Raw genomic sequence first — 12365 nt, 5'->3', positions numbered from 1 at the left:
CAAAACAAGTCTTCTGCGTAGACATGGTTATGCTATTGTTTTCCTCTTGATGGCAATATGAATGCTCCAGTTGCTTTGATTACTTTATTACTTTTTACTTTATTACTACTTGGTTACTTTTGAATTCAGCAACCTTGAAAACCTATAAAAAATATATTGCAACCCATGTTGGTAAAAAAAAAAAAAAACATGAATTTTTGGCTGCCATTTTGAAAAAGTCCACTGAACCAGTTCAAAAAATCACTTGATGGAAACCACTTGTCTTGGAAAAAAGATGATGGAAACCGCTTGTCTTGGAAAAAAGTCCACATTTGCCCATCCCTATTCGTACGTGCCCAGCTGTCCGGGCTGAGAGCTGCCAATGATGTGCCCTGTGGGAGACTAGATGGAACCGGCAAGGCCTGCTTGTCCCTGCTGGGCCCAAACACTACAGCCCAGCCCAGCACTGGCAAGACAGGGCGGAGGCCCTTCATAAACCTGCACCACCACCCAATTAAGTGTTCAATCAAGTCAAACTGTCCTGAAGAAATAACCAATGTTTCTTCTTACCACTACCTTTTAAAATACTGTATTTACTGTATAAGAAGTGCCGTGATCTTTCAAGGACACATTTATTAAAAAAAGCTTAAGTACTACATATTGATGAATATCAAAAGCTTTAATACTTATAACAGATAAAACATAAATGAAACTTTTTTTAATATTAGCATTAATTACCAACAATAAGTGTTAACCTACCATTAGGATACACATGTATCATTAATGCACAAAATATCAAAGTTCCATAGAATGGCCGGCTTGAGCATTAATGGAGTCTGCAATATCCTTACTGAAACCACACTACTTAGAATACAAGGGCAGTACTATTTACTAAATACTAGTACTTTAGTACTAAAAGTAAAAAACAGCTCTTAGAAGCATGATGCAGGTAACTTTCAGTACACGGGAAATAAAATGGTTGTTTATGTTTTCAACAGCATTTTTCTGGAAGTTAACAGAGAAGTGAAAAATGTATTTGAAGTACACAGTATTTTCACACAATCCTTTATTGAACAGAATAAAACTGTATGATATACCTTAATTATATAATTATTTCATCATTCATGTCATTGTGAGAATTACTAGAGCTGATGGGAGCTGCAATGCCGCAGTGTTCTTAACTAAATCAAAATACATACCCAGTCCTTTGGAATGGCCTCAATTGTGTGTGAATGCATATACAGTATGCGTTAGTGATTATGGTGGCAGTTATGGGGTTGTTATGTTGGGTGTTGCGCTGGGGTGTGCATGTGAGTGGAGGGAGGGGGTGGGGGGAATCATCATAGTATACCCACTACTGCAAACTAGACTACACCACTGGTCCTACGGTTTCTGCTGTAAGCTCCACCTGGAAGTGGTGTGTTCTGACACACTGGTGCTTTTCCTCAGGCATTCGTGGAGAACAACCCTGCGATTCGGTGGTGCCCCACTGCCGGGTGTGAGCGGGCAGTCCGCCTCACCCGCCAAGGCCCGGGTGCCAGCGCTTCCGACTCCCTCAGCTTCCCCTTGCTCAGAGCTCCTGCTGTGGATTGTGGAAAGGGCCACCTCTTCTGCTGGTCAGTGTTTGTCTTCATCACCTGTGTGTGCTGCAGTGTGATTCCCATGCAGGCAAAGAGAGGGTGATAAGTCTTAATGCATTGAGGCTTATGTTTGTGCTTGTTTTTACTCATTTTTCTGTATTTAATGTTGTTATTAATGTTGTTGTTAATTAGCCCTGTAAATTACTCATTTTGATTGTCTTAATATTTCTGCAAATTATAAAGTACAATTCAAGGAATGTTTGTCTTATCTGCATATACAATTGAACTGTATAATGCTAAATAATGAAATCATGAATCAAATAATCTGGTTAAATAATTAGGCAGTTCAGCCAGTGGCATGGTTTGATATTTTTCTTAGTGTTCTGTACAAACCCATGTGTGATGGAGTGTTGGAGAGGTGGGGTGGAACCAGGCTTTGCTGAATGCTGAGTGTATTGAGAGATGGTAGATAGTTGCAGAGAGGGGAACCATCTGTTTCAGAAAGCTCTGCTTCATGGTTTCCCTCACACACAATGGCTAGAATTCCATGGAATTCCATGGTCTGGCCCAGTGTCATTGTGTGGCTTTCTGTGGGGGTTGTGCTGGTGAGTTGATGGTAGTAGTAAGGCCACTATTCTTGCCCTTGTTTACTCTGGTTAGTGTCAGTTTGTACCAGCTGTGTATGACACCGGCCCCACTCCCCTGATGGGTGTCTGAACACTGAGGCTGACAAGTGACACTGCTGCTTGTGTACATGCATGTGTGTGTGTGTGTGTTTGTGTTTTTGTGTCTGTTTCATGTCTGTGTGTCCAGAGCTCAGCACCACATTCATTCAGTCACCTGATCTCAGCGTCATGCTCCCTCAACCAACAATAACCCAGCACTGCACTGCCTTGACCCACTAGAGCTCACCACTGCACTGCCTCAACCAACCAAAACTCAGCATTGCGCTGCTTCAATCAGTTATCTCTCTAATAGCCCATACAGCTCTTCCACTTCCGTTTAACATTATGCTCATTTCCTGAAGCCATGCATATGAGAAATCCTATTCCTGCTTCTGTAGAACTGGTACTTGGCAAACCTGAGGTGTTACATGCCACCAGCTCTACCTTTACCACTGAAATAACAAAGTAAATTTTTAATAAAAGCTGTAATTTTAGAAATCCTGTTTTGCACACTCCTTCTGTTTGCTAAAACCTAAATGTGCATATTGGTGTAACAATAAATTGTATATATTATTGTGTATATATATATATTATTGTAATTGTATTATTGTATATATATATTGCCTCAGGATGTGATGGATTTAGAATGATGTTGTTGATTTTGTTGATTGAAAGGCACCTGTACTGTAGTGCTGGCCATGGCTAGCTGACATGAAGCTGTGAATGCATAATTCCTTCTTCCTGTGATTGCCTGTGTTCCTCTCCTTTGAATGTTTGTCTCTCCTTCCTGTGAATGCATGTGTTTCTTTGCTGTTAGCACCTGTGTTTTCCTGCTGTAAATGCTTTTGTCTGTTTTTTTGTTTTTTTGTTTTTTGTCTGACCTGTAGGGAGTGCCTTGGAGAGGCCCATGAACCATGTGATTGCCAAACCTGGAAGATGTGGCTCCAGAAAGTCTCGGAGATGAAGCCGGAAGAATGTGAGTGCCTCCACTTTGCTAGAATCCTGCCAGATGTTACCAGACCAATGGCTCCACTGATGCATATAATCATGCATACATGTAAACTGCTTTCTCCTCATTTCAGTCACTCTTTTGCTTTTGTGCCTACTCTCATAAGTCTCAATTCATGCATCACTGGTTTTGGGAAAAATCCTTTGTAGTCATAACTCAGTTTTAGGAATTAGTTAACAATAAATCTTATAATGCTCAAAATATTTACTTCTCTCAGTCCTTGGTTTGTGAGTGCTTGGCCTAATTTTTTCTAAATGTACACCATGTCCTGACCAGCTCCTTTGAGGAGTTCTAATTTTGTTTTATTTTCTTCCTCCCGGGAAGTGGCGGGTGTGAGTGAGGCTTATGAAGACGCTGCCAACTGTCTGTGGTTGCTCACCAACTCCAAACCCTGTGCCAACTGCAAGTCACCAATTCAGAAGAATGAGGGCTGCAATCACATGCAGTGTGCCAAGGTAATTTCTGTGAAACCCCACCCCACAAAATCCCACCTGTGCAAAACCCTGCCTCTGTGAAACTACCCGGCAAAACTCCTCCTCACAAAACCCTGCTGCTGCAAAACTCCTGTCCCACAAAAGCCTTCCCGTATGAAACCCCTATGAGTTCAGATTCAGATTTACCAGTATTTACCAGTCTTCAGTATTAAGGGGCAAGGCTGTGCATTATAGTAGTAAAAACTATTTCCTGAAAGTGCATAAAAGCAAAGTGTATAGACATAAAATAATCTGTGTAACTATACAGATGTGAAACATTCTTCAGATTAATTTTTGGCTTTCAGACATTGATACACAAGTTTATTGCTGTAGTCAGACATAGAGTAAGGGCTATCACAGAATGTACCTCTAATGCAGGGCTGCTGGGAACAGCACCAAGACAGACAGGCAGTCCTCATGAACGCAGAGCTCATCAAAACTGAATTATTTGGTGGAACTGCATTCCAGACAGGTCTGATGGAGGTATTCTGTCTTCATATAGCTGCCAAGTATGATGAAGAGCTTTAGCATTTAAAACAGCAGTTGAATGGAATACAAGCTTCTCTCTTCAGGACTCCCTCCTATAGTTGTCTGGTTAATGCCCTTCACTCAGCAGTCCACTGTAACACAACACTGTATGCCTGAAAAGAAGAGTTAGTCTGCCAGCTTGTTCACCACCCTAAACATTTGGCTGTCAGACAGATTTTTTGGATGCTGCGCTCTGAGTTCTGTGATATTGCTTTATGAGTGGATAATATAGATAGATTGTAACATATGTAAGTTGCTCTGGATGAGAGTGTCTGCTAAATGACATTAATATAATGTAATGTAATGTGGTCATTCTTAAAAACACGTGGCAGATGCGTGCGGGGGGGGGGCATGCTCGCAAAATGGCAACGGATTGGTACCGGCTCTTCCTGCTGTGAAACTGAGGGCTGTCGTTGGCTTAGTAAAGCAGAACACAGCCTGGTTTGGCTGATACCAATCAATAAGATTCAGCTGCATGGGGGGGAACCACATGAAATGCTTTTAGCAAAGATCCATATTTTCATCATGACTTTTATAAAAGGCATGTCAGTGAGTTCAGATTGTGTTTGATTAGCTTTCTTATCTGGGGAGGGTTGAGTGTGTGTCTTGTCTGACTGCTGGACTCCCCCCTGCAGTGTAAGTATGACTTTTGCTGGATCTGCCTGGAGGAGTGGAAGAAGCACAGCTCGTCTACAGGGGGCTACTACCGCTGCACACGCTACGAGGTCATCCAGCAGGTGGAGGAGCAGTCCAAGGAGATGACCGTGGAGGTGCTGGAGCTGCGCCTTTATGCTGCTGTCACACACATACACACACACACACATATATATATATAATATACATGCATACACACACACGCTGCTGTCACCTAGAGACACACATGCACACTCAGTTTCCACATGTCCATGTGCATAAATGCTGCTGTCATATAAACACAAACACTACATGTCTACATGTCTGCACACAGTCAGCCCTGCTTTATTTAGGGACAGAAATGCCCTGTGACGGCATAGATTTCTTAAGAGTAGCATTTCTTCAGTCCTTTTGTTACTTTTGCTTACAGAAATGAAACACTGAATAAAATCCATACAAGGTGAAATTCAGAAGGTTATTGCCAAAGTTAAAATTAGTACCACATTATTCAGGGAGATTACCGTTCTGCACTCTCTAGCCCCTTTCAGACAGGCACTGAAAGCCAGAACTTATCTAGCCATTACCCGGAGGAGCTGTATGTGAGAATGCAAATGTCCGAATCAGTCGGACTGGACATGAGACAGACTTCATTCTGCCAGCTCACTAGTACAGAGTCCATCTAATGTCGGATTCAGTCCAATAGAGCAGGTCATTTTCCAGAGAATTTACAGCGAGCAAGTGGGCGTGTTGATGACATTTCTATCATGCGATTGGCGCGAAACCGGAAGAATACAAACATCTGCTTCGTACTCTTTACTGCTTGCCTGTATATTGCTTTCCACTCTTTCGTTGATATTGCGGATACATCCAAATACATGTTATTTTGAGTCCAACGATCGTTAAAGAGATAGTTAGCTATAGCTATACTGCCAAAACTTGGCTCTTACGAAGATTAATAATGTTGGTTAGTAATTTATTATCTGATTAGTAGCTAGCTAAGCTGTAGCTAAGTAATAGTGATAGGTATAGTGAGATAGGTGAACTGGTGACCTAACATTACATAGCTAACAGCAAAAACTTCCTGTTATAATAAATGTGTAATTAATAATAAATTATGTGTACCGGTAGCATTATAAGGATGGCTATGTGTGATATTTTTTATAGGCTATCCAAAAGTACAATAGCTATGTTCGCCTTCTCCTCTTCTGTGCCACATTATGTGCCCATACCACTGAAAGGTAAGACATTGAAAAGAAAAAACCTGACAATACTTCAACTCGCGAATACCTTTCATGAACTTGTCAATACTTTTCACTCGTGACAGTGCAAGTGACGTCTAACTGGAAAATATCACAAGGAAATCTGGACACTTCTAAACTCGCAATTATTTCAAGTGACAATGTAACATACTACAAATATAATGATTAATGGTCGCATACTTGGTACTACACTGAAAAATAGCATGCAGTATACAGTATATACTTGTGTAGTACGCAGTACACAGTATGCAGTGGGCGGTTTTGAATACAGCCACTGTGATTTCTGCAGCATACTTTTTGCGGCATGTCCTGCCTCCTGCACGCTCTACCCAGGTGCCGCCCCTCACCTAAACCAAGCGGAATATTTCCAATAGGTGAGAACGTGTCTGACACGGACAATCTCCTGTTGTGTGCTACATGTGTGAAAGGGCAACTCCAGACAATGTCTGGACCTGATTCTCCGGACATTGTCCGGAGTTCATATGCGAAAACGACTTCTGAGTGCTGGGGAAGGAATGCTAATTTCCCAGTGCTGTGTGTCTCCCCAGGCTGAGAAGAAGCACAAGAGCTTTCAGGAACTTGACCGTTTCATGCACTACTACACACGCTACAAGAACCATGAACACAGCTACCAGGTGAGTGTCTGGGAAAATTTAGGGTAGTGTCAGGCATACTCAGGGGCATATCCAGGGCAACTCAGGTGGCTGCATGGTGGAAGTCTGGGTGTGGTCAGAGGAAACCAGAAATTGGCATGGGGAAATTCAGGTGGTGTGGCCAGGGGAGCTTAAATATTGGGAGTGGGAAGGTCAGGGTGTGGACAGTGGACCGCAGATATGGGCAGGGGGGAGGTCAGGGATGTGGCCAGAGGAACCCAGATATGGGCAGGGGGGGAAGTCTTGGCAGCAAAGAGTAAGCTTCCAGTTTAAGTGCTCATGTCTGTTCTCCTTTTGTTTGCCCAGCTGGAGCAGCGTCTTCTGAAAACAGCCAAAGAAAAGATGGAACAGCTGAGCAGAGCCTTCAGTGGGAGTTAGTTGCCTTCATGTCTTTCTTCACTGTCTGAAAGTGTGGTTTAACTGTGTAGCTTTGTTTTGTTGAATGTGAATGTTTTCACAGTCATAGCACAGTTTAACAGTGTGTGCATATGAATAACTGTAGGTGCACGTATACATGAATACTGTGTCAGTGCACAGTATGTACAGTGGAATAACCGAGTGCACAATATGTACACAGGAGTAACTGTATAGTATGCACACAGGAATAACTGTTGGTGTACAGTATGTGCACAGGAATAACTGTCAGTGCACAGTATTTACACAGAAATAACTATCAGTGCACAGTACTGTATGTAAACAGGAATAACTGTGTCAGTGTACAGTACGCACAGAGGAATAACTGTCAGTACACGGTATGCACTCAGGAATAACTGTCAGTACATGGTATGCACTCAGGAATAACTGTCAGTACACAGTATGCACACAGGAATAACTATAAGTGCACAGTATGTGCACAGGAATAACTGTGTCAGTATACACTATGTGCACAGGAATAACTGTCAGTGCACAGTATGCACACAGGGATAACTGTGTTCTCTGTCTGATCAGGGGAAGGCACTGCCCCTGACACCATGTTCATCGAAGATGCTGTGCATGAGCTTCTGAAGACCCGCCGCATCCTCAAGTGCTCTTACCCATATGGCTTCTTTCTGGAACCCAAAAGCACAAAGAAAGAAATATTTGAACTTATGCAGGTACGTGTTCAAACACGGACAGGTCTTTAATCAGCTATTCAGATAGGCTGTGTTTGTGACTCTTCACACCCCTGGTCATTGGTTCCTCAGACTGACCTGGAGATGGTGACAGAGGACCTCGCTCAGAAAGTCAACAGGCCTTACCTCCGCACCCCTCGCCACAAGATCATCCGCGCTGCCTGCCTGGTCCAGCAGAAGAGGCAGGAGTTCTTGGCATCTGTCGCCAGGGGAGTGGCCCCCAACGACTCCCCTGAAGCCCCACGGCGCAGGTGGGGTCCCCTCTAGTGGTCATCTCTGCACGAGCCAGGCCCAGTACATCTGAGCGCCCCCTAATGCCCTCCACCGGGACACAAGCCTAATTTACACACACTGTTTTTGTTTCGCAAAGGAAAAATTGTCGTTCGTTACCTTCTACGACTCTCTCGGGCTTGGATGAATTTTGCCGTATGTTCAGCTGCCCCTTCAAATCTGTGTGCTGTTAGTGAGACTATGTTCTCTGCTTCAGGGATTAGGGGTTAAGGCAGTGTGTCTTCTCTGTCACACTAGCAGCTCCCTAGCGTCAAAGCTGTAAATGAAAATGACCCTTAATTGATACATGGGTTCTGTTTAACTGAAACACATTACTGAACCTTAATTGAAATGAAAATTCTGTTCCATTGAAACACATTAGTCAATGTTAATACATATGTGGATTCTGTTTTATTGAGGCGCATTGTTGAACCTTAATCAATATGCAAATTCTGTGTCATTGAGACTCATTACTGAATCTTAATCAATATGTGGATTCTGTGTTATTGATACCTGCTATTGAACCTTAATTGAGATATGGATTCCTTTTCATTGAGAGACATTACTGATTGTAATTGATATGTAGATTTGGTTTTACTGTGAAACATTACTGAGTGTTAATCGATATGTTGGTTTTGTTTTGCTGAGGCACATTGTTGAACCTTTAACCATACAGTGATTCTGTTTCATTATTGCAATGCATGATGCAGTCTGTCCAAATATTTTCTTTTTTCTTTTTGAGAGACAAAGCAAACTGTTGTTTTTGCCTTCTCAGCTTCGCTGGAGGGACATGGGACTGGGAGTACCTAGGTTTTGCTTCTCCTGAGGTAAGTGTAGATACTGTTGTTTTTTACCTCAACTGTCAAGACTCTGGTCTGCTTTTGCTTAACTAATCTTTCTGACTGGACACAAGTAACGTAGAGCATGTGACTGTTGAAATGTTAGTGAGTAACTGCATGCCTCAGTTTCCTAACGTTGTTACCGCTGGAACATCACTCAGTCTTATTCTGTTCTAATCTAAAGATCCTGAGGAATCAATCAGTACTTGGAGGGAATGATCAAAGAGAGAACTGTCAAAATTCAGGAGGCCAGCAGCAGGTATACTGAAGCCATCATCAATATTTTCATACAAAGAAAAGTATACTTAAAAATGCCCAATCGTACATGAAGCACTGGAATGATTTATCACATTTTTTTCCTGTTTTGCTTATTTTTATTACAGTATGCTATTTGTTTCCCAGTCCAGCCATTCTAGATGCTTATATTTCCCTCCATGATGGATGGAGATTCTCAGCTTTGACCCTGAATCCGTCCTCCATATACACAGCTCACTAACCCCATTTCCCCTGTTGTATTTAGGCCAATTGGCTTTTGATGCCTTTGCTTTTTTTTCCATGAAGTTCTGACCACATTACTGACAGAGTGAGAGAGGTCACAACAGCCCTTTTTAGACCCAAAGTGCATCTTCCAAATGCAGGTTTCCAGTACATGATAGGTACTGTTGAGTCAAATAGACACTTGAGTGTGTCATTAGGTTGTAGTTAATGTTGAACAACTTCCCTGCTCTTAAGATGAGTAAAATTGTAGCCTTTGGCAAATATTTCTCTCCACTGTAATCAACTGCACAGAATTTAGTCTCATTTTAGAAGAAACCAGACACAGATATTAAGTCCTCCATGACTGAATTAGTTGCAATTAGTAAACGGTTTTGTAATATCAGAATAACTGATGTTATTTCAAAATAAGACAAATGACATAAGGTTTTTATGAACTTGAGGCCAGAAAGTCTACTGCATGACACAGTAAAGTTTGTTGAGGTTGTGATCTAGTTGACACGGTACAGGTGCATATAGGCAACAAGTCATACAAATCAGCAAAACACTATAGAACTTAACCACTACATATCAGCTGGTAGTAAATGTATTTCCGTTGTGCAAGCTGCACTCTGAGGGCCATGACACTGATGTAGGGATGCAGAATATCTGCTGCTCTTATGTTAGCTTTGATCAGAAGAGCATGGCTGCTTACATCAGAAATGTTCATGTCAGAAGACACTATTATGATTTCTGAGGAGTTCTGTGAAAGTTTGTGATGGTGTATCTATTTTCCACATGGCAGTCTGTGCAGACAAAACCTATACAAGTGAGAATAATAAATATAATTTGAATAAATGTATTAATTAAAAGCAATTTATTATTACATTATTGGCATTTAGCAGATGCTCTTATCTAGATTGATTTACATCGGTGACAGTTTTTTTTTTTTTTGTAATGTCATCAATGCCATTTATACAGCTGGATATTTACTGATGCAATTCTGGGTTAAGTACCTTGCCCAAGGGTACAGCAGCAGTGCCCCAGTGGGGAATTGAACCGGCAACCTTTTGGTCACAAGTCCTGCCCCATTTCAAACAAATTTTAACAAATGTGATCAAAGAGAATGAACTAACTTCACCAAACACGTATAAAAACTTCATTAAAATTGGAAACGGTGCATTTATTTTGCAGCACTACTGTCATGCAGTAAAATACATACTTACAGCACTACCACCCACCAGTTTCCTTTGTTGTGTTGAAGGCTTTACAGTAGCTATGTATATATGTATGTACAGTGGCTATAGCTGTATGTTTGGCATGCAGTGACCCCCAACTTTCTAAAACACTAGTGACAACATTGTAATGTCCATTTCTAACTATGTGGTTGCTTGCGGACTTACTTGCAGTAAGTGACACTACAAATTCTGTACACATTAACGAGACTAAAATTTATACCGGCATTAATTACATGTAAACTTGTTACGCAAAGTAGCATCTTTGCTATAGTCTTATGGCTTTGTTTTTCTCCTCTAGTTATATATTTGCCTTAAACTGTATCTCACTTCCATGTAACTTAAAACACCCAGCTCTGCATGGAGAAATGAACTGTGTTATGGTTAGGAGGGGCATGCCAGGGCACCACATGATTTAGTAACAACAACACTGCTTTCTCTATTAATTGCGGAAATTAATGCTTTAATATCAATGGCTCTATATATTTAAAAGCACTCCCATGTATTGTGCATTTTGAGTGATTTCTTACCAGTTTTTGCTGCCTTCTTTGTAGTTGTTCTGCAGAAAGTGTTAATGGCTCCGAACCACATTAGTTATTATAAGGTCCTTATTAATAGAAGCTGTAATTAAAATTTCCTGTGCATTATTGGCCATCATGATGTACCTCTCTCTGGTGAGTTTGCAAACCCTCTGCATTGCATCACGTGGCTTACTTCCAGTGTGCCTGTAGCCTGGCCTCCTTCGATTGGCCACCCTGTTTGGGTGGTGGCCCAGGTGAGCCCCTCCCCGAAGGAGTGGCCCTAGTTCACAGAACTGCAGTGGAAATGGGGTATGACAGTAGAGGCTCCTCAGAAGGGTCTCCTTCATGACACCAGATGAGAAGGCAGATGTAGAACAGGTGCCTGCCTTCAGTGTACCTGTGCCCTCTGTTTGAACAGGCTAGCATTTGCTGAGAGCTGTAAGCTTTTGGGAGAATAAATGGATATATAAATGGATAAGGAAAAATGCACACATGTCTTGTCAAGTGTGGCTTCAGAAGCTATTAAGCCATGAAAAGTCATTTAGAAGTGTCTGGCCTGCTTCGCACACGTTTCATAGGTGATCCCTGTGTCATATTTAACCCTAGTTGCATTGACTGGAAAGCAATACAAAGCATGTCTGTACTGCTCTTAACAAACTATTTATGTGATGCTGCCCTTGGGGAAACGCATTTCATTTTCTTTTTTTAGCTTTCTTTTTTAAGTTTCCTTCAGCATTTTAGTTTATTATTAACATTATTATTACAGCTCAACAAATCAGACAGGGAAATCTGTTACTTCAGTGTCTCCTGTATCTCCTGTATCTGCAGAGGATGCATGCAGTAGGTTTCAAACACAGCAACACCCGGGAGGAGTTGACCATCACAGAAGAGCTTTCAGAGCTTTCAGTAGAAATGATCATAATAAAGACACTCACCTCTAACCTCAAGTTCTGAAAGTATCTTGGATGGCCTTCAGTGACTGCCAAAGCCTGCATTTTACCATGTGTTCAGGATATGTAGAAGCTACTCGAGTTTTAAGTCATAAATCTCTGTGCTCACCATGGCCAGACAGACAGTAATCCAGGCTTGGTGCTTTCTGCGACACTGACCAGATGAGGTCATGGTAATGTGTAAA

General features: G+C 41.8%; 1 protein-coding gene across 4 annotated transcripts in view; it reads left to right on the top strand.

Moving 5' to 3' along the window:
- ankib1a (ankyrin repeat and IBR domain containing 1a) overlaps nt 1-12365 on the top strand; it is an 87383-nt gene that overhangs the window by 71125 nt on the left and 3893 nt on the right. For 2 of the 4 annotated variants that reach the window (XM_036555331.1, XM_036555329.1), the window contains exons 9-18: nt 1429-1595; nt 3112-3200; nt 3558-3688; nt 4870-5004; nt 6675-6761; nt 7086-7152; nt 7728-7873; nt 7964-8142; nt 8937-8988; nt 9185-9259. In XM_036555331.1, the coding sequence (XP_036411224.1) occupies nt 1429-1595; nt 3112-3200; nt 3558-3688; nt 4870-5004; nt 6675-6761; nt 7086-7152; nt 7728-7873; nt 7964-8142; nt 8937-8988; nt 9185-9259 (1128 nt within the window). The remainder of the gene's footprint in view (nt 1-1428; nt 1596-3111; nt 3201-3557; nt 3689-4869; nt 5005-6674; nt 6762-7085; nt 7153-7727; nt 7874-7963; nt 8143-8936; nt 8989-9184; nt 9260-12365) is intronic. The other 2 variants (XM_036555332.1, XM_036555330.1) reach the window with 1 other exon arrangement.

The sequence above is a fragment of the Megalops cyprinoides genome, chromosome 21, assembly GCF_013368585.1.
Source record: "Megalops cyprinoides isolate fMegCyp1 chromosome 21, fMegCyp1.pri, whole genome shotgun sequence".
In the NCBI taxonomy this organism is placed as follows: domain Eukaryota; kingdom Metazoa; phylum Chordata; class Actinopteri; order Elopiformes; family Megalopidae; genus Megalops; species Megalops cyprinoides.
Note: the sequence above shows the minus strand (reverse complement) of the source record. Positions and strands in the feature narration are given on the sequence as shown.